At 33.5% G+C, this 27,808-nt stretch overlaps 1 protein-coding gene across 4 annotated transcripts in view; it reads right to left on the bottom strand.

Annotated features, from left to right (window-relative positions):
* LUZP2 (leucine zipper protein 2) overlaps window positions 1-27,808 on the bottom strand; it is a 585,694-nt gene that overhangs the window by 90,846 nt on the left and 467,040 nt on the right. For all 4 annotated transcript variants that reach the window (XM_055282114.2, XM_055282112.2, XM_055282111.2 and 1 more), the window contains 2 exons: window positions 13,929-14,003; window positions 7,395-7,562 (listed from right to left, as the gene is read on the bottom strand). In XM_055282114.2, coding sequence (XP_055138089.2) covers window positions 7,395-7,562; window positions 13,929-14,003 — 243 coding nt within the window. The remainder of the gene's footprint in view (window positions 1-7,394; window positions 7,563-13,928; window positions 14,004-27,808) is intronic.

Here is a 27,808-nt window from a genome sequence, read left to right on the forward strand (position 1 = left end):
GATGGTTTCATAAAAGGAATTTCCCCCACACATGCTCTCTTGCCTGCTGCTGTGTAAGACATCCCATTGCTTTTCCTTCATCTTCCACCAGGAATGTGAGGCCTCCCCAGCCACGTGAAACTGTGAGTCAATTAAACCTCTTTTCTTTATAAATTACCAAGTCTCAAGTATGTCTTTATTAGCAGCATGAGAACAGACTAATACACAGAGACTGTTACAATATATTTCTAAGCAATTTTAATTAAGACTGTCACACTTTCTCTCTGTCTGCCTCATTATCTACTATAATTTTTTACTGATATAAAGATGTCAAAGTACATGCACCCCAGGGCAAAAGATAGTTATGTGAGATAAAAACTACAGGAAGAGAAGTCTATGTTCACATAAAAATATGAATATTCAGCAGAATTCTTTGCAGTCATTCATATGTCTCACATTTGAAAAAATACATTAAATTAAATGTATTTTTAATAACATAGAAAATATCTCAGAATTTTATTAAAATATAAGTAATATATTTTTTCATATATGTACATAGATAAAATTATTGAAAGGATTTTATATATGTGTATGATTGATTACATATGATTTGTAACATTTTCTTCCCTTTTTTTTCCGTGTGTCTTATACAAGGTGAGACCTGATAAATATTGAAGAAAGGGAAGAAAAGTGAAACTGAGGGAGGAATGGAGAAAAGAAGAACACAATTATAAAGTCTAACAATTATTCTTCCTTTTTATAAAGAACTGAAAGCCTGCATTTTCAAGAGGACCAAACTCTTTACATTTTGAAAACATCAGAGCAACTAGGTTGAGTATCACCAGAGATAGTTGTATATATATCACATATAATTAGCAATACTAGCATAGAAAAACAAAACCTGATTTTAGAACTACCAGACCTTAGTTTAAATCTTGTTTTCTATTAGTTGGATGACATAAGTCAAATATCTTAACCTTACATTGTTTAGCTTAGTGACTTGAACAAATGGGCAAGCATATTCTCTTTGAATATAACCCAAATGCTGGACATCTAGAAATCTGACAAGCTCAGTTTCACCGTATCCCAGTTGTTCATATAACTCATTTTGCTTTGTTCCTGACTGAAAGATATAGGAAAAAAATGTCAGCATCAGGATGGCCTTCACAGAGTCCATATTTGTCTGTTCTGTCTCCACATAGGAAGCAAGCTGTACTGTCTGCAGTTAATGCTACACCTTTGAATTGATATCACGAGTGTCAGAGTTTTGCTATTCTGTGAGTCTCCCATAACATTAGCTTCTTTACCTATTAAACAAAATAAATAATGAAGATATCCTAAATTTTAAAGACATTATATTTCCCTGAGATGTAGAAGCCATAGTTTAGCAAGAAACTGACAGTCTTTAGGAATGTGAGATTTATTCCAGCATAATGAGAAAAATACAGTCCACCAACATGGAACCTCTCAGATTTCCCACTGCGGTGAGCATAATTGACTGAAAGCCCCATTTGCTAAACTGTGACTTCCCCATCATGCGATGCAACAGGGCTAGTAAGGTAGCCCATTCCCATAAAATATGGGGACTCTTCTGATGGGTGGCTTTTATTCAATGACTTCCCATTGACATTTGCCAAAGTTGTTTTTCTTTTCTTTTCTTTTTTTTTTTTTAACTGCGCAGGAATCTAAGCCTTTTTGTATCTAGACCCTCTTTCTTCCCTCACTGCTCCAGAATGATCAGATCTGCACTGGGGCCTGATGGCTCTTACAGCCTCCTATGGCTGCCTCCCTATTTTCTCTCACAGGCATTTTTCCAAATAAACCTCTCGCAAATCTAATTCTATTTTGTGTCTTCGTGGAGGACACAACACAATACAAAAAGCCTAGAAGATAAGCTTCTAAAACTCCGATATCCAGCTTCTTGAATTTAAAAAAGATATTATCCTTACAGATAGTTAAAATAACTAAAAGAAATATAGCACATAAATCTCTAAGCAATGCTTTGTATACTCAAATTACTTAATTTATAGTTATTAAATGTATGATTCAGAAAAAACATATTCCAGTTTAAGGTCATACTGATGCTTATCAAGGCTGTTAAGAGAATCTTATGATAATAAAATGCACAATCGTGTCCTCTTTAACACTATTTCATAAAGGACCACATTACATAGTCATATTTTATATAGTTAATTAAATTACTCTTTGCATATAGTCATGGGTATTTTACATCCATAGATTCTTCTATCATTCAGTAACATGTCTTATAATAAAGTAACAAGAACATTGGCTGTGAGGCCTTCAGAAAGCTGTGAGGAAACATGATTTTATCTCTGAACTACAACTTCCTTTGCAGAAACCTAGGGAATAGAGTTTGATTAGGGATATCTAGACATAGACTCTCTTGTTTCCCATTGAAAAAAAAAGTTACCTCTAATGCTGTTCATGTTCTTTCTCCCCGAATGGTATTATACGCTTTGAATATTAAAAGGAGGTTGAAGAGGAAATATTGGGTTTAACACATACTGTGAGATCTCACCTCCCTCATGCATCCTTTCACATGGAGGATAGTTCAGGGGATGCTGGAGATAACTAAGTGGTTAGCTATTGACGGAGAGCAGGTGGAAAAACAGAACTGTTTAAAATTGATCACCTCTGTATTATTTGAGAAATTCTTCTAGAAGCAGAGAAGTAGATAGGGCAAGCTTACTTCTTAGAGTCCTTTCTCATTTCTAAAATAAGGATCTTACTCATGTTCAACCTTGGCTGTAAATTAGAATCATCTGAGATTTTTGAATACTATCCAAAACTAGCCTAAACTCCTGCTAAATTGTATCAGAATCGGGAGTATTGACATCCAGGTGTGAGCGTTTTTGAAGCCCATAATAATTTGAAGATGCAGCCTAGGCTCAGACCTCGGCTTACGATGATTCCAGGTGCACTGTTTTGAGGTTTCTTAAAAAACTACTTTGTAACAGATTTTTAGCAAAAAAGAGGAAAAGAAAAATGTACCTTGATCTGTCTAAACTTCCGGGCACTAAGAAAAATGCAATTTTCACTTGCATGTCTTTAAGTTCCTAAAGAGAGCCACATTCATTCCAGGGCCTCCTGCCCACAACACCACAGTTGTGACCTTCAACAATATAAACTGCAACTAAGGCAGTGAGTTGAAAAGAAAAAGAAACAGTAATAGCCTGGGATGGCATGACATATGGGTTTTCATAGCACAGTTTCATTGCTGTTTATCTGCATTGCTTATCTGAATTGCTTTTCATTTCTGGTGTCTTTAAACATTCTCCTTTCTTTATGACATGTACTATTATGATCCCTGACACTAAATGGATTGCAAGGATTCTACTATACTTTTATGCTAAAAAACTGAAGTTACACTTATTTGAATTAATGTATTCTAACGCTTGAAAAATAATACAGTGTAAATAGTGTAGCTTTATTCAAAGTTAAAGTTACAACCTACTAAAAATTTTCTTCAAGTGTTTTCATGTTATCCTGGCTTTAAGAGATCCTAATACTTGTTTCACATATTTATTGACTGCTTTATGTGTGTCAGGCACCACAACATATGCTAATGTTTTATGTGAATTTTCATATTTGATCTCCTCAACAACTTTCTAAGGTTGGTGCTGTAATTATCTCCATTTAATAGACATGAAAGATGAGTCTCAGAAAAGTTAAGTAATTTGATCAAGGTATTAAAATTAAAAAATAGCAGAAAAGAGATTTTTACTTAGTCTGACTAATGAATCCTACCTCTTAAACGTTCTATTATGCAAATATAAACACCAAACACATTACTGTGTATTAATTCATATTTTTTAAACTTAAAGTGGTAGGATTCTTGGTGATATGTTTTCTGTTCTTCCTCTTATATTTATTTTTTCCAAATTCTATAAAGCATATATTTTATAAAAAATGAATATAATATTGCAACAGATATACAAAATGAGTTTTTTCAGAATGCTATTAATTACACAAGCCTTTTTGTTTATTAATTTGCCTTTTCTGAGCACTACTATGCATCTAGCTCTACCACATAGCAGTAGAAAAAATGTTAGTCACATTTTTTTATATATTATCTATAATGCCAAGTAATCCTATCTTAAATGTTACACACACACACACAGGCATGCTTTCACTAGCTCTGTGGGTTAGGAGGACCCTGATTTATAGTGTTAGTCAATTTCTACAGTATAAATATTACCAATTTCAATCTGCTAACATGATGTCATGAACACAAATTGCAGAGATATGCAGTAGTATACTATTATATAGTATTTCCACTATACAGATCCAAAATATACAATACCCTGAACAGCATAGATTATAGCACTATGTAGTAGCTTTGGTATTTACCACATTGCCGTTGGTAGAATTTATGTAATTGTAAGTATATATAATATAATATTTAATAATGCCTGTATTTAACAGTTGAATAGTACAAATTCTGTAAATTTAACAGTCAACTTTTGCAAGCACATATGAACCAGCTCCAACAGACCACTGGAGTATTTATCATTCTGAATATACACAATGACATGCACACTCTATTTTTTGCAATAGCAAAATAGGCATAGAAAAGTCATGGCTCTCAGCTTAAATATACATTAGAGAGTATCTCAGCAAAATAATGAGAATAAATGCACTTTTGTCATAAGCATCCCATCTGTTAGCTTACACACAAAACCATACTCATGTTACTTCTCATGTCTAGTGTCTTTGCAGACCTCATCTCTTTTCACTCCATACCGTCTCTTCAGGTAATTTTATTTATTTGCAATATTTAACCCTATTCATTGTGATGATATCTAATCTAATATCCTTATTCAGATGTCTTCCCTCAGTTCCAGATTTAAATACATAATCATCTACTGGATATGGACACTTGGTTTTATGACGGAAACCCAAAACACAACAGGTTAAAAACAAACCAGTTTGGCTTCCCTTTTAAAACCTCCTCTTGCCCTTTACATCATAGTGAATGAATGCAAAGACTTTTATTCTTGATTTCCTCCCTTCATGCTTCCCATTTAGCCCCTAGGTCGTGACAATTTTATGACTCAATAACATTTCGAATCCTATTTTCAGTGTTGGTGACATAAAGTAGGTCACCATCCTCTCCTACATAGGTCAGAAGATTGTCAAATGGTTTATTTGTTTCTACTTTAGTTGGGGAATTGTCGTTTTATGCAAAATGCAGATCGGATCCCCTGGTTTCTACCTTGGCTTTTATATATATTTGAAAGAATATTATTTTCTACATAACAAATATATAATATCATAACAAAGACATAAAAGATACATCATCTCCTGTGTATTTGTATCCAGGTATCTAGAAAACAAACAGCGAAACAAACAGAAGATGACCTGATCTACTACTAAGAACAAATCCTGCAGTTTTCTTGTTGTCTCTTACAGAAAATTAGGCTGCAATCTCCAAAAGTTGGGGGCTGTGTCACTTGAAATTTGCTGTCTTAGTTACCAGCAGAGTACTGGTACATAGAAGAAAAACAATGTAGTTGAATACAAAACACTAAACAAACAATAATATATAATTTTCTAAATTTCAAATAAGTAAAATTTATAAGAATTTATAAGAAAATTTATAAGAAGAAGGGCATACAACAAGTGTCATTTCAAATTTAAAAGAAAATTTATAAGAAGAAGAAAGGCATACCACAAGTATTTCAAATGAATTTTCTAGAAACATCATTCTGGATACTAAATAACATTAAACAGATCAACGGGCTAAGCACAGTCATCTCTCTGAAGAAGGAAGACATATGCAGACATAACATTCAAGGGATGAGCAAGGGCCAAGAGTAGTAAACACTCAGCTGTCAAAGCAAGCACTGAGGAAAGAAAAAATAATTCTAACTGGGAGGGTAAGAAATAATTCACTCAACTTAGAGAGAAACCAGGATCTCGATTTTACAAAGGGTAATGATGAAAGCGTATCTGATGGACTTCGTTGAAGACTCTCAGCAGAAACTTAAGCTATGGTTCTAACAGTGAATGTAACAGGTATGCACCATAATAAAAACAATAAATTTAAATGGTAGGGGTACTAATATATTAATTATTTTTAACCTTTTTCTAGTAAACACTTGCAATTTTGTACTCCTCCCTTCGTGGACCTCTGGCTTTTAAAATTCACAATTTTATATATATATAAAATTTACATATAAAAACACAGACAATAATATAATATAGTTAAATACATTGTTTTGAGTAATTTTTAAAAGAGAATCGTTAATATTACATAAGGATCTCATACAGACTAAATCTTTGTAGTTCACAAGTTGACTAGTTACACATAAAAACAGTACATCAGAAGATTTACTTCGTTCTACTTATTTCTGACTCTCCATCCTGAAAATAGCATTTCCCTAATCTACCCACTTTAATTCAAAAATAGGAAATCTCAGAAATAAGCAGGAAGAAAGCCAGACGTAACACATTATTAGGTATTTGCATTAGCTGTTCTTAAGTTTTTCTGCACTCAACCCTTGAGATTTGCATTTAGAAATCAGGCTGGTATCCACAGCACTCATTTTAATAACAAGTGATGCCCAGACAAGTGATCAGAGAACTAGATCTTTCCAACATACTGCCCAAAACGAAACTCCTTTCTCCAAAGATTATTTCTGGCTCTCAGGATTTATTTCAATGTATGCAGGGCCTACACATTGAAGTTTTTGGAGATTGAAACAAAAGCACCATTAAATGTTCTTTGTTTTGTCTAAAGTAGGTTGGTGGAGGGAATTTGGAGGAAGATTTGCTCAAATGAGTTGTCCTTAAACTTGAATGCACCTTAAAATCCCCTGGGACTTTGAAAAATTACTGATAACTGGAGTCTAACTCAAAAAAAAAAAAAAATCTAATTTAATAGGTCTGGGAGAAAAAAAGCCAGGAGTAAGGCTTTTTTAATGTAAATACACCTAAGCACACTTTTAAAAACATTTACACTAAGATTCTAATGTGCAGCCAATGTTGAGAGTTGTGGACTTAAGGAAAAAAAAATGATATACCTTTCTGAAGATACTTATGCCCCAGAAGAAAATATTCCCCATATCAAACCTGTGATGTTTATTGCAATGTAATACAAGATATTCTCTTTTAACTTAGTCCAACATTATTAGTTTTTGTTTTGTGTTAAACAATTACATGATTCTGCCTAAGAATCAGCTAGGTTCTCTACGAAGGAAAAGCTCCCTTCCAACATTCTCCTAGTGACCATGGAGATTTTACAAGCTGGGTTACTACCTTCCATTTTCCTCCTAATCTTTCAACGGATTTGTTGTCATACTTGAATCCACTCTGGTGATTATATACACTGGGCTTTAAAGACAACACATTACTTGCTGTTACTTTACAAAGCACAAATAAAAGGTAGGTACCTTGCTTTTGGCCGCTGCGTCTGGAAGCTTAGAGGCAATATTCCTGGGTGGGAGTAACATCTGAGTTGGATTTGACGTGATTAAACTCAAAGGGGGAGGACGCTGATCACGGAAAACGGATGTCAAGCAGAGCTGCACAGTCTCTTTCATTGCTTTCATCTGTGACTCCTACAAAAAACGAGGCATTAACATATTTACATTTAGCTATGCTCATCAATTAACTGCTTGCATTCTCCCTTTCCTCCTAGCCTATACTCCCCACAAAAATACTTATCACTTTTCAAATGTAATTGCCTAATTTATAAATTTCATTATGACATACTTTTATATCCACAGTCTGTTTCTAGGAGCTAATGCATTTCATGATATATTTTGAACACTGAAATACAAAGATATGTCTTATTACTTTCTCTTGAACTGACATGATTTCCACCATGATAGTTTGCAGGAAAGGAAATATACTCTAGGTTACTCTGATGTAGAAAATACCCTTTTTTGAAAGTTACCATCTTTATTTAACTTTTATTTTAGGTTTGGGGGCACGTATGAAGGTTCGTTAAATAGGTAAATTTGTGTCATGAGGGGTTGTTGTACAGATTATTTCATCTCCCAGGTCTTCAGCCCAGTACCCAGCAGTTATCCTTTCTACTCCTCTCTACTCTTCTCCCTTCTCCCATCCTCCACCCTCAAGTAGACCCCAGCATCTGTTGTTTCCTTCTTTGTCTTCCTAAGTTCTCATCATTTAGCTCCCTTGTGGGAATGGTGGGTATTTAGTTTTCTGTACCTGCATTTGTTTTCTAAGGATAATAGCCTCCAGCTCAATCCACCTTCCTGCAAAAGACATGATCTCATTCTTTTTTATGGCTGGATATTATTCCATGGTGTATATGTATCACATATTATTTATCCAATCTGTCATTGAAGGGCATTTAGGTTGATTCTATGTCTTTGTTATTGTGAATAGTGCTGCAATGATCACTCACATGCATGTGTCTTTATGGAAGAAAAATGTATATTCCTCTTGGTGTATACCCAGTAACGGGATGGCTGGGCCAAATGATAGTTCTGCTTTTAGCTCTTTGAGGAATCGCCATACTGCTTTCCACAATGGCTGAACTAATTTATACTCCCACTAACTACATAAGTCTTCCCTTTTCTCTGCAACCTCACAACCATCTGTTATTTTTTAACTTTTTAATAACAGCCATTCTGACTGGTGTGAGATGGTATTTCACTGTGATTTTGATTTGCGTTTCTCTAATAATTAGTGATATTGAGCTTTTTTCATATGCTTGTTGGCCACATGTGTGTCTTCTTTTGAAAAGTGTCTGTTCATGTCCTTTGCCTATTTTTTAATGAGGTTGTTTTTCTCTTATAAATTTAAATTCCTTATATATGCTGGATATTAGACCTTTGTCAGATGCATACTTTGCAAATATTTCCACCTATTCTATAGGTTGTTTGTTTACTCTGTTGATGAAACTTGCCATCTTTCTTTCTGCATCAACTTTCTGTATTTAGAATCGTTGCCATAGCAATGTAGATTCTTGTGTTTCTCAGATTAGCCTATATCTCTACTTGATTTCCCCACATAATGGTAAAAACATATTTGTCTCTGATAAAACTCTCATTTCCTCTGGGCCTTGTTAGGTAATAGCGTCAGGACATTTGAACCAGAGCAACTGCATCTTGAATAGGGGCTGGGCTTAAACCTACTGGGCTGCATTCCCAGGTTAGGCATTCAAAGTCAAAGGGTGAAATAGGAGGTCAACACAAGATATAGGTCATAAAAACCTTGCTGATAAAACAGATTACAGTCAAGAAGCCAGCCAAAACCCCCAAAACCTAGATGGCAATGAGGGTGACCGCTGGTCATCCTCACTGCTCATTATATACTAATTACAATGCATTAGCATGCAAAAAGACTTCCCCACCAGTATCATGACATTTTACAAATGCTAGGTCAAGGTCACAAACTCACCCTACATGGTCTAAAAATGGGAGAAACCCTCAGGTCCAAATTGCGCACCCCTTACCTAATGCCCATTAACTTCCACTAACTTAACAGAGCCTATTACTCATTCTACTCAGGTTTGGCTTGACTCAGTTCCATGAGCAAAACCCAGAGGATGATTTTACACCACGATGGCCTTACATTTTTATTTATACTGTTAGGTGTCATTTGTTTTCAACTGCAGGCTACTGTTTACTTTGAAGTTTGCTAAAACAAGCTGTCACCTAATGAAATATGATGTAAACCATGTACAGCCAGTCTTGTTTTTGCTCTGTCTTTCCGCTCCCTGCAGCACACCACTTTTCCCACTTGTTTTAAAATGTGATAGTAAAATGCAAGTTCCTTAATGAAAATGCCCTGTTTATCACAATATCCTTTGTGTATAGACCCTCAAGCATCCCAAACTCATTTCCATATTACAGCCTTTACAAATGCTGCTTCCTCTGCTTGCAGAACCCTTCTTCCAAATACCCATATAGAAACTGCCACTTAAAATGTATGTCTCAGCTCACAAACTGTTTTCATGGAAACAGCCCCTATCACCTTTTCCAGGAATGCTTCTTCCCTAAAATTGTTATTATATTTTCTAACTTTATATCTTATTTAGTCCTTACCATCATTTCAAATTATCTTGTCGTTTATATGTTTAATATTCACTTTTAACAAACTTTTTTGAAGGCTGGTATCCTTTCTGTGGCATCATCAGTTTCTAACACAACACATGCTTGTTATATGAAAAATTAAGCAAACTCTCCAGAGAATATAGGTTAGTTCTTTGTTACAAGAGAAAATAATGAAATATTTATCATTTTATCTTGTATATTAGGTAAGAAATTATTTTATATATTAAAAAATACTACCATTTATACTGTATAATATGAAAAGTTTATAAGAAAGTATTTCTCATGTGATCTTAAGATGGTGGAAGATTTAGGAGGTAGATTTTTTTGGTGTGTGTTAGTACTTTTCTCAGAAAAAATGCATTTTGTCTGGGGACAACAAGATATACCTTGCAAAGACAACTGTGCTCCTAATATCTAATCTCTACACAAATGAAACTTCACAAGATATTTTTCATGTTACCTTAATTCTTTTACATGAAGACACCAAGTCCTCAGCTGCCAGCTTTGGAAAGACCATGAGAGACTGTGAGGCCAAACACTTTCTCCCTAACTTTATTTCTGCCATGAAATCAGCTCGGAGAGCCCGGGAAAGTCATTCAATGTTTTGGGACCTCTGCTCCAGTGACATTCAGGTCCCATGTACATAGGATGACTAGAATGTTTATTCATTTAGGTCAGATCTTTATTTTTAATTAAGAAGTATTTATTATATTCCTGCTGTGTGCCAGACACTGTGTGTTTGCAAAAAGATTTCTCATTCTGTATTACTCAGTCATTGGAGTCTGTGTAGGTCACCTACCCTACCTATGTCATCTGTGATATGGATGTAATAATGTATGCTTTCCCAGGTGTGAGGGGAAGATACTATACAAACATTTTTGGTGTAAAAGTTTAAGAGATTTTTCTTAGCATAAAGCTTCTTTCATATTCCAGTAGCTGAGGCCAACTATATATAATTCATAAGATACTGCCAAATAAATAATTGATGGGAAATTCAAGGCTGATTCTTAGCTCTTGATGTTGTTGTTGTTTACACTGAGATACTAAACTGAGACTCTTTCATTAAATATGTCATAAGAATCAAGTTGAAGTGTTAAGAGTTTTTCATAATATGCATGAAGTACTTAAGGTTATTTGAATTCCAGATATTATATTCTTGGGAACTAGATACTCGAATAGTATTTTAAAAGCCTCATATAAAGATGATGGAGAGAGGTGAAAATCCATTTCATTAAACTGTAGTTTGTATCCATTTTGAAGTCAGCTAGCATTTCTATCTAACTTTATGGCTACAGTTTATGAACCTCATATGTATCTTACATGAGATTTGTTAAAATCAGCCTCCAGTAATATGAAAGGCATTTATAGTTAGTAAAAGGCGTGACAACATCTGAAGGTTAAAGAGGGAATTGTTATCACAGAGAAGCAGTCTGTGATCTCATTCAGTAACAATAATAACTTCTAAGCTTACTTAATGAATGTTTTCCAGGCATTGTACCTAGTACTGTAATTTTTGGCTATGTGTAATTTTCTTATCACCATTATAAATAAAGTTTATTGTTATTTCCAATGAGACATAAAGATTTTAAGGAATTTGAACATGGTCATTCAGTCAAAGAGTCATGATTTGAACACAAGTAGACCATCTCTGGAGACCATTATTTAACCACTGCAACATCAGCCTCTCATCCTGAAATTTAGGGACATAATGACAGGGGTTGGGAGGTGGAATTGGGAGGAGAAGAGCATTGAATGGGTAAGAATATGTACAACTAAAGATGGAGGAACAACTCTACACTAACCCTGAGCTCTGTGACTCAGGCCAAATTCCAGTTGCAAAGTAAAGTGTTTTGTGACTTACCGTGCCCTATGACCCACAGGTACTTATAAAATACATATGCATTCTCTGTGCTTCTGTTGCCTCATGTCTCAGCATACAATTATTTCCTAATTGTTAGTGCTAAACAAAATTGTGAGAGATATGGGACCCAATACCTTGTCTCATATATTTTCTATTTTCTCTTGTACCTAGCATAGGATGGCCACATTTAATATATCGAAGGATATTCCAAGAGTCAGAGAGGGTAACAACTCAGAGAAGACCAGGCTGCTTCAGAATCATGGGAATCTAATGATTTTCTAGGATTTAAACCATATTGCAGCGATTGTACAGGAATGGAAGAGAAAGGACTAAAACGCAGGTGGCCTACTTGAGCTTTAGGATTATATATGCCTCTGATTCTCTGATTCCATCAATGTTATGAGTTATATACATTTTTTAAAAGTAGTATGTGGCATAAGTTGGATATGCTCAGAGATTAGCTTAAATTAGAATAAATTTGTTTTACATAAATTTTTTAAAAATCTTATAATGCTGGGATCTTAATAAGACAAATTTTACTTGACCTAATTCACAAAATAGGGGGCAAGCTCCCCTCTATTTTATACTAAAACAACTATGGTACAAACTGATGGTTAGAAGGTAAGCTCTTTTCCTTACAAAATTGCTAAATGTATACAGTGTACTATTGCAAAATAAATGAATTATTGCAAAATAAGTTTATAATTGCAATCATCTTACTTGCTTAATTTTCTCAAATAAATGGTTACTAAGCTGTGACCACAAAAATAGAAAGCCCTTGACATCAGAGCATTTTCTTTAATTAAAAAAAAAATTAAAAACAATAGAAGCAGATAGAGAGCAACATAATAAATATCAAGTAAATATCTATCTGAATTAAGTGTTAAAAGCAAAATTTTGATAATAAAATACATATATACTTGTTACATATATCATTTTCTATAATGTTAAACATAGTATATATATACATACATATTATGGGCATATGTGCAACATGCATATATTTATTACCTATATCTAATGTATGTATACATACATATGTAAAGCATATATGTAATGGAAGAATACATGTATACATATATAATGCATGTATGTAATGGATAAAATGTACATATATGTGGTGTATGAATTAAAGATTGCTTGTATGTGTACAATTATTGGAGGATAAAATATTTATGGCACAGTAGAAGTGCTCTTTGTAAACATCCCTGGTGTTATTTTACTGTTTTTCCCCAAACGCAATTGTATCCATGAATTTTATGTGACTGTATCTTTCTATATATACATCAAATTTCTACATACACATTATCTTTTTACATTGTATGTAATTTTTTAAAATGTGTTTTGTGCATTTGAACAATTGTTAAATATTATACATATAATTCTGCTTTTCTCACTGAACATTATATGTTGTAGGTATATCAATATTGATAAAATACATTTATGTATATTTGTTAAATTATATTTTACTTATTATTTCCAAATTTGAGTATAGAAATATATAAAAATAGGTGCATTAATTATCTTACAGTAAACAGTTAAATTACTTCCATTTATTATTAAAATAAACATTGCTATATTCAGTGTTCTTGTGCATGTTTCCAAGTAAATATAGATAAGTATAAATTGTAAGATACACACATTCAAAAACTGGTTATAACAATTTGATGCCAATAATTACTTCCTTGTGCTTCATAACTCATTCACCCAGAGTTAATATACAGTGCCTTAGTTGATGCTTTAAAGCATGTTTATTCATGGTATTATGGAATAAATATACCAGTGAGGTGAAAAATGGAGCCATGAACTCACAAGAATGAACCTTCAGTCAATTTACTGTAGCAGCAAAAACAAAGAAATAATTGGATTCCAAAGAAGATATCAAACCTTCCTGAATTCTGTAACTCTGTTATATACACAGCATCTGGAAACACATTAATAAATCAAGAAAAGCAATGAGCATACTTTAACTTTTTTTTTTTTTTTTTTTTTTTTGCTAAAAGTAAAGTTGTAATGGTTCATGAATGTAGACTTACCCTGTCAAGAGCTGCTTTCTCCAGTTCATTTTTGGCTACAGCTAATTTTTGTTCCAGATCGGTAAGCTGCTGCGCCTGTAAAATAAGAGATAAATCTTTTAGATAAATTCTGCAATTTGTCTCTGTACCTTTAAGCATCTGTCATATATTGCCAAAGAATTGTAAAAAGAGAGAAAAGTAAAAAAAAAAACAGTGTCCTGTAAGATTCACTCAGAATTCAGTTTAAAAATACTGTATATCATGATAATTTGATGTGCAGAATATTTAATATTCAGAGAATGGTAGTTCTGGATAAATAGGCACTAAATGCTTCACTAGACCAAAACATCTAATTTCAAGGACCCAACTCAAGTCCCTAGGAATACTTGTGATTTAAATCAATTACTTATATTTCCAGTTGGTATAGACTGAATTTTATGCCACCAAAGTTTATACGTTGAAGCCTTAACTCAATATTGTCACTGTATTTGGAGACAGAGCACTTTGGGGGTAATTAAAATTAAATGAAGTCACAAGAGTGAGGCCCTAATTCCATAGGACACATGTTCATGTAAGGAGAGGAAAAAAACAACAGAGATATTTATTTGTGTTCACAGGTGGATAGGCCAAATGAGGGCAGACAGAGAAGGCATGGTCTACAAGCCAGGAATAGATTTCGCCAGAAACTAAATATATGGACACCTTACTCTGGGACTTCTAGCATCCAGAATTGAGAGATAATAGATTTTTATTTTTATACTAGTCGATGGTATTTTGTTACGGCAGCTCAAGCAGACAAATGTACTAAGATGTACTCTATTTTTGTTTTGTGTTTTAATCCCATACACTTCTCTATCCCACCATACCTCCATACCATTACAAGTATCATTATTGTGCTATTAGAATAAAAAAGCAGTACCTTCAGATTTGGAATTTATATATTCAAATCCCGCCTCCACCACTTCCCAGCTATGTGATCTTGGGCAAAGCCCTTGACTTTTCTAAACTAGAGATGGCAATACTTATTCTACACCGTAATAGCCAGGTTCAAATTAGGAATGTGAAGAGTAGGAAGTTCCATTATCTGTATACATATAGCATTTGCACCACTTTGCTTTATTCCATTATTGTTCCATTTATCCATTCATCCTTTGATTAATCTCTGTGTTCTTCACTATGCCAGGCACTGTGCTGGGCCAGGAGAATTGCCAAGATGACTTAAACAACAACCACAACAACAACAGCAACAACAAATACTTTCTCTAAATAATCTATAAACTTATATTCTTAAATTGTTTACATCTACCAGTCGATTGTGGTATCTGTTGAGAGCAAGAATAATAAAATGCATTTAATTTTCTATAGGAAAGCTGCCATTTTATTAGGTATCAACATTCATTCAATAATTTTATAATTCAGCAAATATTATTCATCTTTTAATATAAATCAAAAACCATTCTCTGAACTAATTGTAGAATAATGAAGAAAAAGAAATCCTTCTCTTTAAAAAGAGACAGAATATACATATATAAAATCAGATAGTGACAGTTGCTATCAAGAAAGTGAAGCTAAAAAACGGAATAGAGCATGTGAAAGGTTATATTAATCAACATATTAATATTGTAAATATTTACAATAAACCCAGCTTACAGTCAAATTGCTGGTGGATAAGCAAGCTGGTGGATCTCTAGAGTCATACTTCAGCCCAGCCAAGATCACTGACCTCCAGGCAACTCACATATGCACATTTCCCTATTTATTCATTGATTTAAAAATCATATGTTTTACCATAACAAATAATGCACAACATTATTTTCTCCTTCTCAATCTTTCTTTCCTACCACGTGCCCCTTGCTCAATATGCTTTGGATATACTGGCCTTATTTTACCTCAAAAGTGCTAAGTTTATCTATATTGTAAGGTCTTAAAAATTCCAAGCATGATTTTCTTCTTATCTTTTAGATATCTGGTAAAATTTATTTGATCACAACAGTATTCCTGATAAACCATATCTATATGGGTTAATTAGCTCCTCTTGTGAAACAGAAACCCAAACTCGGAGGCTGAAAGAAACAAGAATTTATAAATTATATTTAAATCACATGTATTTCATTTTATTGGTAGAAACATTATCTGTCATAAACACATAGAACTATTTATGCAAGAATTCCCTTTTTAATGTGTATAAGAAAATGCTAGTTTCAGCATCATGACAGAATCAAATTCACATATAACAATATTAATCTTAAATGTAAATGGTCTAAATGCCCCAATTAAAGGAAACAGAACGGCAATGTTGATAAAGGGTCAAGACCCATCCACATGCTGTCTTCAAGAGACCCATCTCATGTGCAAAGACACACATAGGTTCAAAATAAATGGATGGAGGAAAATTTACCAAGCAAATGAAAAACACAAAAAAGAAGAGGTCACAATCCTAGTTTCTGACAAAACAGACATTAAACCAACAAAGATCAAAAAAGATAAAGAAGGGCATTACATAATGGTAAAGGTTTCAATTCCACAAGAAGAGCTAACTATTCTAAATATATATGCACCCAATACAGGAGCACCCAGATTATTAAAGTAAGTTCTTAGAGACCTACAAAGAGACTTATACTCCCACACAATAATAGTGGGAGACATTAACACCCCACTGACAATATTAGACACATCATCAAGACAGAAAATTAACAAAGATAATTAGGAACTGAACTCAGCTCTGGATCAAGCAGAGTTGATAGATATCTACAGAACTCTGCATTAAAAAACAACAGAATATACATTGTTCTCATTGCTGCATGGCACTCACTCTAAAATTGATCACATAAGTAGAAGTAAAACACTCCTCGGCAAATGCAAAAGAACTAAGATCATAACAAACAATCTTCCAGACCACAGCACAGTCAAATCGGAACTCAAGACTAAGAAATTCACTCAAAACCACAAAACTACACAGAAATTGTACAACCTGCTGCTGAATGACTTCTGGCTAAATAATGAAATTAAGACAAAAATGAAGAAGTTATTTAAAACGAATGAGAACAATGAGACAATGTACCAAAATCTCTGGGATGCAGCTATAGCAATTTTAAGAAGGAAATTTATAGCACCAAAAGCCCACGTCAAAAAAACTAGAAGAATCTCAGATTAACGACCTAACAACACAACTTAAAGAACTAGAGAACCAAGAGCAAACAAACCCCAAAGCTAGCAAAAGACAAGAAATAACAAGATCAGAGCTGAACTGAAGGAGCTAGAGACACAAAATAACCGTCAAAAAATCAATGAACCTAGGAGCGGTTTTTTTGAAAAAAAAAAAAAAAGAAAAAGAAAAGAAAAAAACGAATAAATATATAGAATGCTAGCTAGACTAATAAAGAAGAAAAGAGAGAAGACACAATAGAAATGGGATCATGGAGATACCATCGCTGACTTCCACAGGAATACAAAAAAAAATCAGAGAATACTATAAACACCTCTATGCACATAAACTAGAAAATTTAGAAGAAATGAATAAGTTCCTGGAAACAAACACCCTCCCAAGACTGAACAAGGAAGAAACTGAATCCATAAATAGTCCAATAATGAGTTCTAAAATTGAGGCAGTAATAAATAGCCTACCAACCAAAAATTTAAAAAAGAAACAAAAAAACCCAGGACCAGACGGATTTACAGGTGAATTCTACCAGAGGTACAAAGAAGAGCTGGTACTATTTCTACTAAAACTATCACAAACAGTTGAAAAGGAAGGACTCCACCCCAGTGCATTTTATGAGGTCAGCATCATTCTGACACCTAAACCTGGCAGACATACAACAAAAAAAGAAAACTTCAGACAAATATCCCTGATGAACATCAGTGAAAAAACCCTCAATAAAATACTGGCAAATCGAATCCAGCAGCACATCAAAAAGGTTATCCACCACAATCAAGGTGGCTTTACACCCAGGATCCAAGCCTGGTTCAACATACACAAATCAGTAAATGTAATTCATCACATAAACAGAACTAAAGAAAAAAAAACCCACATGATTATCTCAATAGACACAGAAAAAGGCCTTTGATATAACTAAGCATCCCTTCATGTTCAATAAATTAGGTATTGAAGGAACATACTCAAAAATAATAAGGACAACATTGTTGTCTTTCACTTTAGAGAGACAGCAAAACAAAGATGGTAGGAGATGAACATTGGAGTTCACATTGAAATTGGAGTACTAGTTTTTACCTGATTAATTTTTACTACTTAAATATTTAATCTCCCCATGCTTCAGTTTCCTCTTCTTTAAAGATGAATAATAGTACTTAACTTACAGGCTTGTTGGGAGACTTAAATTAGTCAATATCTGTAAAATACTTAGAGTAGTACCAGTTCAATAGTAATATATGACTATATGATAAGTAATATAGTTTATATTACTTGTCATAAATTCATCATAAAGGCAATCAATAACAATTCAGGAAGCTTGTATCAGGGCAGGAAGAATAAATTCCAACAAAAATAGCAAATTTGCCTTTGAAAGTTTTATTGCCATTCATGCCCAAGTTTTTTTTTTTTTTTTTTTTGCAGTCTCACTCTGCTGTCACCCAGGCTGGAGTGCAGTGGTATGATCTCAGCTCACTGCAACTCCGCCTCCTGGATTCAAGTTATTCTTGTGCCTCAGCCTCTCAAGTAGTTGGGATTATAGGTGCATGCCACCACACCCAGCTAATTTTTGTATTGTTTTAGTAAAAACAGGATCTTGCCATGGTGGCCAGGCTGGTCTCGATCTTCTGACCTCAGATGATCTGCCTGCCTCAGCCTCCCAAAGAGCTGGGATTACAAGCATGAGCCACTACACCTGGCCATACCCAGGGTTTTAATGATTTACCTTTTCTTACCTGGTGAAAATCCAGCCAAGAGATCTTGGGAAACCAGAGTTGACAAAAAGAATAAGAAAAAGTAATAAAAGGACTTGCAGATACCATCCCATACTGCAATACTTTGATTCTAGTTTGGAAAGGATTAATCCAGTAGGATTAAATCATACAGAGTAGCCATAATTTTTTTTCATAATTTTTTTTAATTTAAACTTTTATTTTAGATACAGGGAGTACATGTGCAGATTTGTTACATGCGGATATTGCATGATGCTGAGGTTTGCCATATAGATCCCATCATGCTAACAGTGACTATCCTACCCAGTAGGTAGTTTTTCAACCCAACCTCCTCCCTCCACCCTCTAGTACGGTGGTCCCTAGCCCCTATGCCACAGACTGGTACTGCTCCGTGGTTTGTTAGGAACTGGGCAGCACAGCAGGAGGTAAGCAGCTGGCAAGTGAGCAAAGCTGAACTCCACCTCCTGTCAGGTCAGCAGCAGCATTAGATTTTCATAGGGGCATGAACCCTATTGTGAAATACGCATGTAAAGGATCTAGGCTGCATGCTCTTTATAAGAATCTAATGACAAATGTAACGCACTTGAATAATCATGAAACCCCTCCCCGACCCCATCTCAGGTACGTGGAAAAATGGTCTTCCATGAAACTGGTCACTGGTGCCACAAAGGTTGAGGATAATTGCTCTAGTAGACAACAGTGTCCATTGTTCCCATATTTATGTCTATGTGCACTCCATGCTTATCTCCTACTTGTAAGTGAGAACATGCAGCATTTAGTTTTCTGTTCCTGTATTAATGTCCTTAGGATTATGGCCTCCATCTTCATCCATGTTGCTGCAAAGGACATTATTTCATTCTTTTTATGGCTGCCAACTATTCCGTGGTGTATATGTACCACATTCTTAATGTAAATTCTTAATATACTTTATTAACAATTATGAAAATGTAGAACTTCAAATTTTTACAGACCATAAAAAGCTGGAGCTTGGTTTTGTTTCTGGCTCAGTTACTCTAAGTGTAGTGCTCCACGGGGGTGTTACTTGTTATTTTTTCTCAGAATGGACCTTAAGTAGAGTTAGATTCTAAAGGATAGCACCAGTAGTGTGTTCGGTGCACAAACTGTTTTCTTCTAGGAAACATGAAGGTATAACTGTGTTGGATGAAGCAGAAAAGAAAAAGGATGTGAGGCTAGATGACTACATTTTATTGAAATTTCAGTGAATCATTTTATAAAATTTTGGCAACTAGATAAATTTGCGAAGTTCTGACTCATCAGTCATACATTAGATTTGTAATTCAATGATTCTGAAATAACTCATGGATACAATTTTTAAAAATTCTTCCTTCACCCCTTTCCCTCTAGGTAAAATTAACCAGTTGTCTTTATTTTAATTTCTCTGATAAATTTCACTGAGGTTTATAGAATATAAAACTATACCTTACTTTCCTCTAAAAAGGATGTGAGACAATTTCACATTAAAAGCAATAAAATCTTAAAGACAAGTAAAGCATATCAGGTTTATGGAAAAAATATATTATAATATGCTGCATGAATGTGATATAAAGGTAGGGTAGGGGATGCAACAGCAGAAAAAAAGCACTGATAGTGGAGCCATAAAACTTATTTGTCTTGGCTGAGCTGAAAATTTTGTTCCAAGATCTCTGGCAGCCGCTTGTAAAAAGTAATGATGTTGGCTCCAAAAGTCTCATTATCAAAGATAGTAAACCTACCAGAGACACAGAAGATGCAGGAGTTTTCCAAGTAGTAGTTTCTAAAATAAAATTCTAACAGATTTTCTAATTCAGCTCGGTAAGCCATTTTTAAGGCTCTAAGAACATAAAGTACAAATGCATGGTTCATCTTAATTCCTAAGATAATTCCTACAATTCCTCAAGAAAGAGAAAGTGTGTGTGTGTGTGTCTGTGTGTGTTCCCACCAAAATGCAGAAAACCAGATGAACAAGTCATAAGATGGACCGGCCTCCTAAAATGTGAGTAATAACTCCACTCTTTCTCATCCATTCTGCCTCACATTCTTTTGTAGCCATACATGCTAGGTGAGATCTCAATGCTCAGTTGCAAAGATGGAGACGTAATTTCTTAAAGCAATCACTCTATCTCAACTCTTAACTCTCTAGTTATATAATTGAAAATTGGTTTAGGCACTTAAATGACTTTATGCAGAAACTAGAAGATATTTACTGATGTTTTCTGGAATAAAAGCTGTCTCTCTTCATCTAAGGGAAGATACAGTATATTATTTCTCTTTGCAGAGTAATATGAAGATGTTTAGGCCTAAACTCAAATATACATTATTGCTGGAATAAAAGAGAACAGCATGAGGCTATACTGTCCTATAGGATAAAATAAAACATAAAAAACAAGAAATAAATATAGAGCAGGCTTTGGTGACATGAAAAACTCATTCAAACCATGCCTGAAATCAATGAACCCTGCATTTTCAGCTAATGTAAAGAAATATTTTTTTCTTAAATTCTAGTTAGATATTTATATTTCTTGATATTTAAAGAAGGATTAGGCTATTATCCTTAGCAAACTAACACACGAACAGAAAACCAAATACTGCATGTTCTCTCTTATAAGTGGGAGCTAAATGATAAGAACTTAGGAAGACAAAGAAGGAAACAACAGACACTAGAGTCTACTTGAGTGGGGAGGAGGAGTAGAAAGGAGGGAGAGAAGCAGAAAAGATAACTATTGGGTACTGGGATTAATACCTGGGTAAGAAAATAATATGTACAACAAACCACCAGGACAAGGGTTTACCTATGCAACATACCTTCACGTGTATTCTCAAACCTAAAATATAACTTAAAAAAAGGATTCGAATTATCTGCTTCTAGACATGATAGAGATGACAGGGTAATCAATATTGGACTAGTCCTCCTCCTATAAACAACTATGAATCAATTGTGCCAGGCTATGAATCTTGAAATATAGGAAACTGACTAGGGTAAGACCCATGACTGCACCAGTTTTCTGCCTGATGGCAATTTCTTCACCAAGGTGCAAAGAGCAATGGCCCAAGACGATCACTGTAGTTGTACTGAGCTATTGAGGTGGAAAGCAGAATTTAGAACAGATTAAATGGCTACAATATGTGGGACAGGGCATCAGAGAAGTATGAAGTGCAGGAGTGGGGCTCCCAAAAATCAGCTTGGGTAACAGGAGGAGTGTTCCAGTACATCCTTGGCTGACATTTGGTCTACACATACCAGAGTAATAAATTATACAAGGTCAATAACAGAACAAATTCTACATGGCTGAGAGGAGAAAAGAAAAACTCAAGGTTAAGCACTGTAAAAGGATAGTAGAGCTCCAGAGACACCCATAAACTCTTAACACCACAGGCAATCAAAACAGCAGTCTTTAGATTAATAGCTAAGCACTAAAGAGTTGTTCGCAAGCTACGGCCCACAGTCAAAATCTTGCTTACTGACTGATTTTGTATGCAAATTTTATTAAAACACAACCACCTTTATTTAAGTATTGCCTAGTTGCTTTTGTGCTACAACGGTGGAATTCAGTGGTTAACCATATGGCCTGCTCAGACTAAAATATTTACTATGTGCTCACTTACAGCAAATGTTTTTTGATCCCTGTCCTAGAATGAGGCCTATTTTGAACCTACCTTAAACAAATCTAAATCAATCCTAGACAGTACTTGGGGCGGGGGGGTGGTGGGGACACGTCTTTGGAGGTTTAGCTCAATTAAATAAGAGGAGCTTGGGTATTACCTTGAGCTTTTTAAGTATTGGCAATAGGCAAAGAATAAAACAAACCCTACACAAATCAAGTTGATTACCAGTATTTTAACAGCACTCTAGAACAAAAATTAAAAATATTCAAAAGATAAAATCCAGAGTCTCTGTAATATAGCAACCACAATCTCCGTCGCAACATAAAATCTCACCAGTAATTAATATAACATATATGTATATATGATCCAAAGACACACAAGAGTAGACAATTATAACCGATATCTAGGTAGTCTATATGTTGAATATAACAGAAAAACACTTTAAGTCGGCTATTAAAAATAGGATTAAGAACTTATAGGTAATGTGTTCTTGATAAAAGAGGAAATCTTAACATAAAATTTGCACATTTTTTTAAGCAAATGAAAATTCTGAAAAGAAAAATGAAATTGGATGCACATTAAAAAACGAAGATGGCAGAAAAAGGGCCAGTAAATATGATGTGATACTAATAGAAATGATTCTTTTTGAAGAACAGTGAAGGGAAAAAAAGTTTGAAGAAACATGAACAGGGCCTCAAAAATGCTTAGAATAATATTAAACACTTTAACATATGTACGTTGGAATACTAGAAAGAAAAGTGTAAAAAAAAGAGAAAAAATGCATTAAGAATTGTTAGGAAAAAATTTAATGAAGAATGTGAAAAACATTTGTGTTGAAAATTACAAAACATTACTAAGACTAATAAAATTTTAAATAAACAGAAATATATACAAAGTCTATGAATTAAAATATTTTTGCTATTGAATGAGAGATTTAATACTCTTATGATGTCTGGTCTCCCTCAATTAATGTACAGATAAAATACAAACAGACTGTATTTCCCACACGATTATTTTTGGTAAATTTGCCAAGCTATTTCTAACATGTGTATCCAAAATCTTTAGAAAAGCACTAGCTGTAGGACTAACGCTATCTGATGTTAAGACTAACTCCAAAGCTACATTAATGGCATTGTGGTGTTGGCATAAGCATAGACATATATGACAATCAATCAGGACCGAATCTGGAAATTGACCCAAATATGTAGTCAGTTGAAAACATATATTGTTATTTGATTGTTTAGAAAGACAAAGTGTAATTCAATGCTTAAAAATACTAAATTTAATAAATAATGAGAAAGCAATTGGAGATTTTATCATACATTATATACATAAAAAATATATATTATGCATACTTTACACATGCACATACATTATATATGTATATATCCATTATATAATATAAACATATATTTGTACATTATATAATGGTTATATTATATCCAATTGATACAATGAATATATCATATCCACTATATATATAATATATAGTGTAAAATATATATTTTGCACATGCACACACATTATATATGTATATTATATATATAAAATATATATTTTACAATGTATAAAATACACATTATATATCTTTATATAACATATAATCCATTATATATATAAACATAATATGTGTGTGCATGTGTAAAATCAACCTGATCTTTTCCTCACACTATTCACAAACAAAAATTAGAAATGAATTATAAACCTAAATGTAAAAGCTCAAACATAAATCTAGAAGAAAATTGCTGTGACCTTGAGACAGACAAATATTTCTTAAATAGACAAAAAAGCCCAAACATTAAAAAAAGATAAACATAATTTTATTATATATAAAATGTTGTTCTTCAATAGACACTACAGAGAGAATGAAAAGCCAAGTCATAAACAAGAGAAAATATGTATCAGTGAAAGGACTTGAATCCAAAATATACAAATGAAACTTACAGCTCAACAATAAGAAGACAATCATTAAAAAAAGTTAAATAGACTTAGGTAGTAAATAAATTAAAAATACAAACAACCACATTTTAAAAAAATTGGTCAAATAATTGAATAAATGAAAAGTGGTTTATTCATATGTAAAATGGTTATATTCAAACTACAAAAATGCTCATGAGAATATGTTCAATGTAATTATCAGATAAAGCAAGTAAAACTATAATAAAAAACCACTTCCCCTAGAAGACCTAAGTGTACTATCTTGATTTATCTTTAAGAATATCTAAAAATTACTCCAGGAGAGATTAATGATCCATGAGTCACAGTTATTGCATGATCTTTGCCACTTACTGTTTGATCTCAGACTCCCTGTGTGCAAAGTAAGAATTTTTGAGTAGATGATTTTTAAATGTTACCTCTAAAGGAATTTATGACTCCTTGGGTGCTTTCTATAGTAATAGACACATCTAGTCAATGTACCAGAGTAGACAAAACAACATGTGATTTTATTTCCTAATATTTATTTTTTAAATGAGCCATTTAATATTTTACATATATTTCATATTGATCCTTCTTTAAACTCTCTTCCTAAACCTCTCTTCAAAACAGTAGGTTTTAATTAAAAAATTTATATGTAAAATTATCATACTAGTTTATTAATCATTTTAATGACTAGACAGACACTTTCTAAATTTTGTTAACCTATAACTTTTCCTCAAAATTGGTTTCAAAGTTTATAATCTCATGTTTTATATTTCACCCAGAGAGCGTTTCAAAAACAAATAATTTATTCAGCCTTTTTGTGAGTTATTAAAGCACAAACATATTGATTTCAATGTCTATCAAATTTTGTTGATATCCTTTCTTTGTACACAGAGATATTCCAGAGAAGCTTTGAATATGAATCAAGGCCCTTGGCAGAGAGAGTTTTCTGTGGAGAAAACTGAAGAAATGGAGCTTTCAGCAGAAAACTATCTCTTTAAAATTTACTTCTAGGCCAGGTGAATTTCATCAAACATTTAGTATGCAATTCATAAACTTGAATTACATGTCTAGAACTGATAACAAAGAAAAATGGTGAAAATTATGCAGAGAGGAAGAATGACAATTTTCACACGTCCACTCTTTATTATTAGAAATTAGATGATTGCTCTTTGAGAATTATTTTGTTTAGACATCTTCCTATATAGGCTTTTGTTCCTTATATTAGTCTTGGGAATCTTAATGGGACTTCTCAGCTACTTTACTGATACTCTACATAGCTTTTCAATCTTAATTAATAGGTTCTAGACCCTGAACTATACATCTAGAAATTGTACTTTCTGAAAATATCTGAAACTTTTACTTACTCTATCATTAAAAATAAAATACGTTTGTCTTCATGAAAATGAATATCCGGCATTCCCTTTTATACTGTGCATTGAGAACAAGAAATTTCTGTGATATACACGAACCTGGATCGACTATCTAGGTAAAGAAATACATTTTTTAAAAAAGGATGCTTTGAGATATAATCTAGAAGCATCTAATATTTCTTTACTATAGAATTTATTGATTTCATGAGGACAAAATTATATCAGAAGTTATTATTAATCCATTTTGCCTTTGTCTACTTCAAGTGTTCTAGGAGGTAGTAATTGCTAGGAGGAATAGCCCCATAGTATAATATACCCTGTAGTTATTAATTTTAAAGAGATTTCAAAGAAATGAAGATTATCTGATTGTTCCTTACTTAGGCAGATATTATCAGTTCAATATACATATGCATCTTTTAAAATCCTGGATGAGATGTGGTCCTGTAAACTACATAGGTAGTTTGCTGATCAATTATGAAAATTAATACTATCTTAACCAATGTTGGGCTGAGTATAAAGAAGGTGAAAAAACTTGCTGTTTCTATACTACTATATTTATGGTTTTCCCACATACATCCTGTTATCTAATAATGCTTTTAACTTGACTTTTATTCTCATGTTCTCTGCCTCTTTTTCTGAGATTATATAAAATAATCACCACCATTATGTAATTACCAGCATGTAGCAGGTAAATGTGCCAGTTACCATGAATTAACATCTAAATATTCTCATTAATCCTAAGAGATAAGTAATTATCCTCATCTGACAGACAACAAACATTGGCAGGAATGTGGTAAAATGGGAATCCTGGCACCCTGTTGGTGGTAGGGTAAATTAGCACAGCCATTGAAGAAAACCGAATGGAGGTTTCTCAAAACACTGAAAATAGAATTCCTGTGTGATCCAGCAATCCTGCTTCTGGGCATTTATCCAAGAGATTTGAAATCAGTATGTCAAACAGATATCTGCATTCCCATGTTTATTGCAGCACTATTTACAATAGTCAATTTAAGAAATCGACCTGTGTTCACCATCAAATAAAGAAAATGTGTTATATATAAACAATGAAATATTATTCAGCCTTTAAAAAGATAAATTTTGTCATTTGTAACAACATGGATGGAATTGGAGAGCATTATGCTAAATGAAATAAGCTGGGTAAGAAAGTCAAATACCACATGTTCTCACTTATATGTAGTCTCTGAAACAAACTCAAAGCAGAGAGTTGGATGTTGGTAAATAGAGGCTGGGAAGCATCGAGGGGATGGAGAGATGAAGTCAAAGGGTACAAAGCCTCAATTAGAAGGAATATGATTTTTTTTCTTGGAGGTCTGTTCCACAATATGATGAATATAGTAAATATTATGATACATATCAAACTTTCTAAGAGTAATTTCAAATGTTCTCACTATCAAAAATGATAAATATTTAGAGAAATTGACATGTCAACTAACCTGATTTAATTATTCTACATTGCATTCATAAATACTAACACAACTTTGTATCTCATACATATATACAAGTATAATTTGCCAATTTGCAGTTTAAAAAAGAATTAGGATCAAAGGGAATAAGCGAAAGATAACAGCTAGGTTTTGGTACCACATTTATCTGACTCCAAACTTACTATACTGGGCTACTTTCACTCCAACAGTTTAAAAGCCAAGCTGAACAAGACAACAAGGCAGGCCCTTAGTATATCTACAAATTAAACAACTTCAGTCCATGGCACACTTTTAACATCTTTACATTGTCTCCCATTGTAATGCTACCTTACCCCAAGAAACAATTATTTTTATGACTTCTGTGGAATATTACTTTAGCAAAAATGTTGGTGTTTGTATTCTAATTTTTTTCAATTCCATGAATCGGAAAGTACTTTAAACTAGAGATTCTTCAAATATGGAAAAACCACAGTCCTACTGCCCTGGAAATTTGTGTAGCATGTGAAATAGCTGATCATCAACTCTTCTGGTAATTTTCCCATTAAGATTTCTCTACCAAATCCCACTTTCTTTCATTTTTCACCCCTGTTCATCTTTTTCTCACTACTTCCCAGCCTTCTCTTATTGTTCTTCCTTCTTGTTTTCTACCCAAACATAAGAAATCACCAAAATCTTTATT

The sequence above is a fragment of the Symphalangus syndactylus genome, chromosome 6 (genome assembly GCF_028878055.3).
Source record: "Symphalangus syndactylus isolate Jambi chromosome 6, NHGRI_mSymSyn1-v2.1_pri, whole genome shotgun sequence".
NCBI classification, from domain to species: domain Eukaryota; kingdom Metazoa; phylum Chordata; class Mammalia; order Primates; family Hylobatidae; genus Symphalangus; species Symphalangus syndactylus.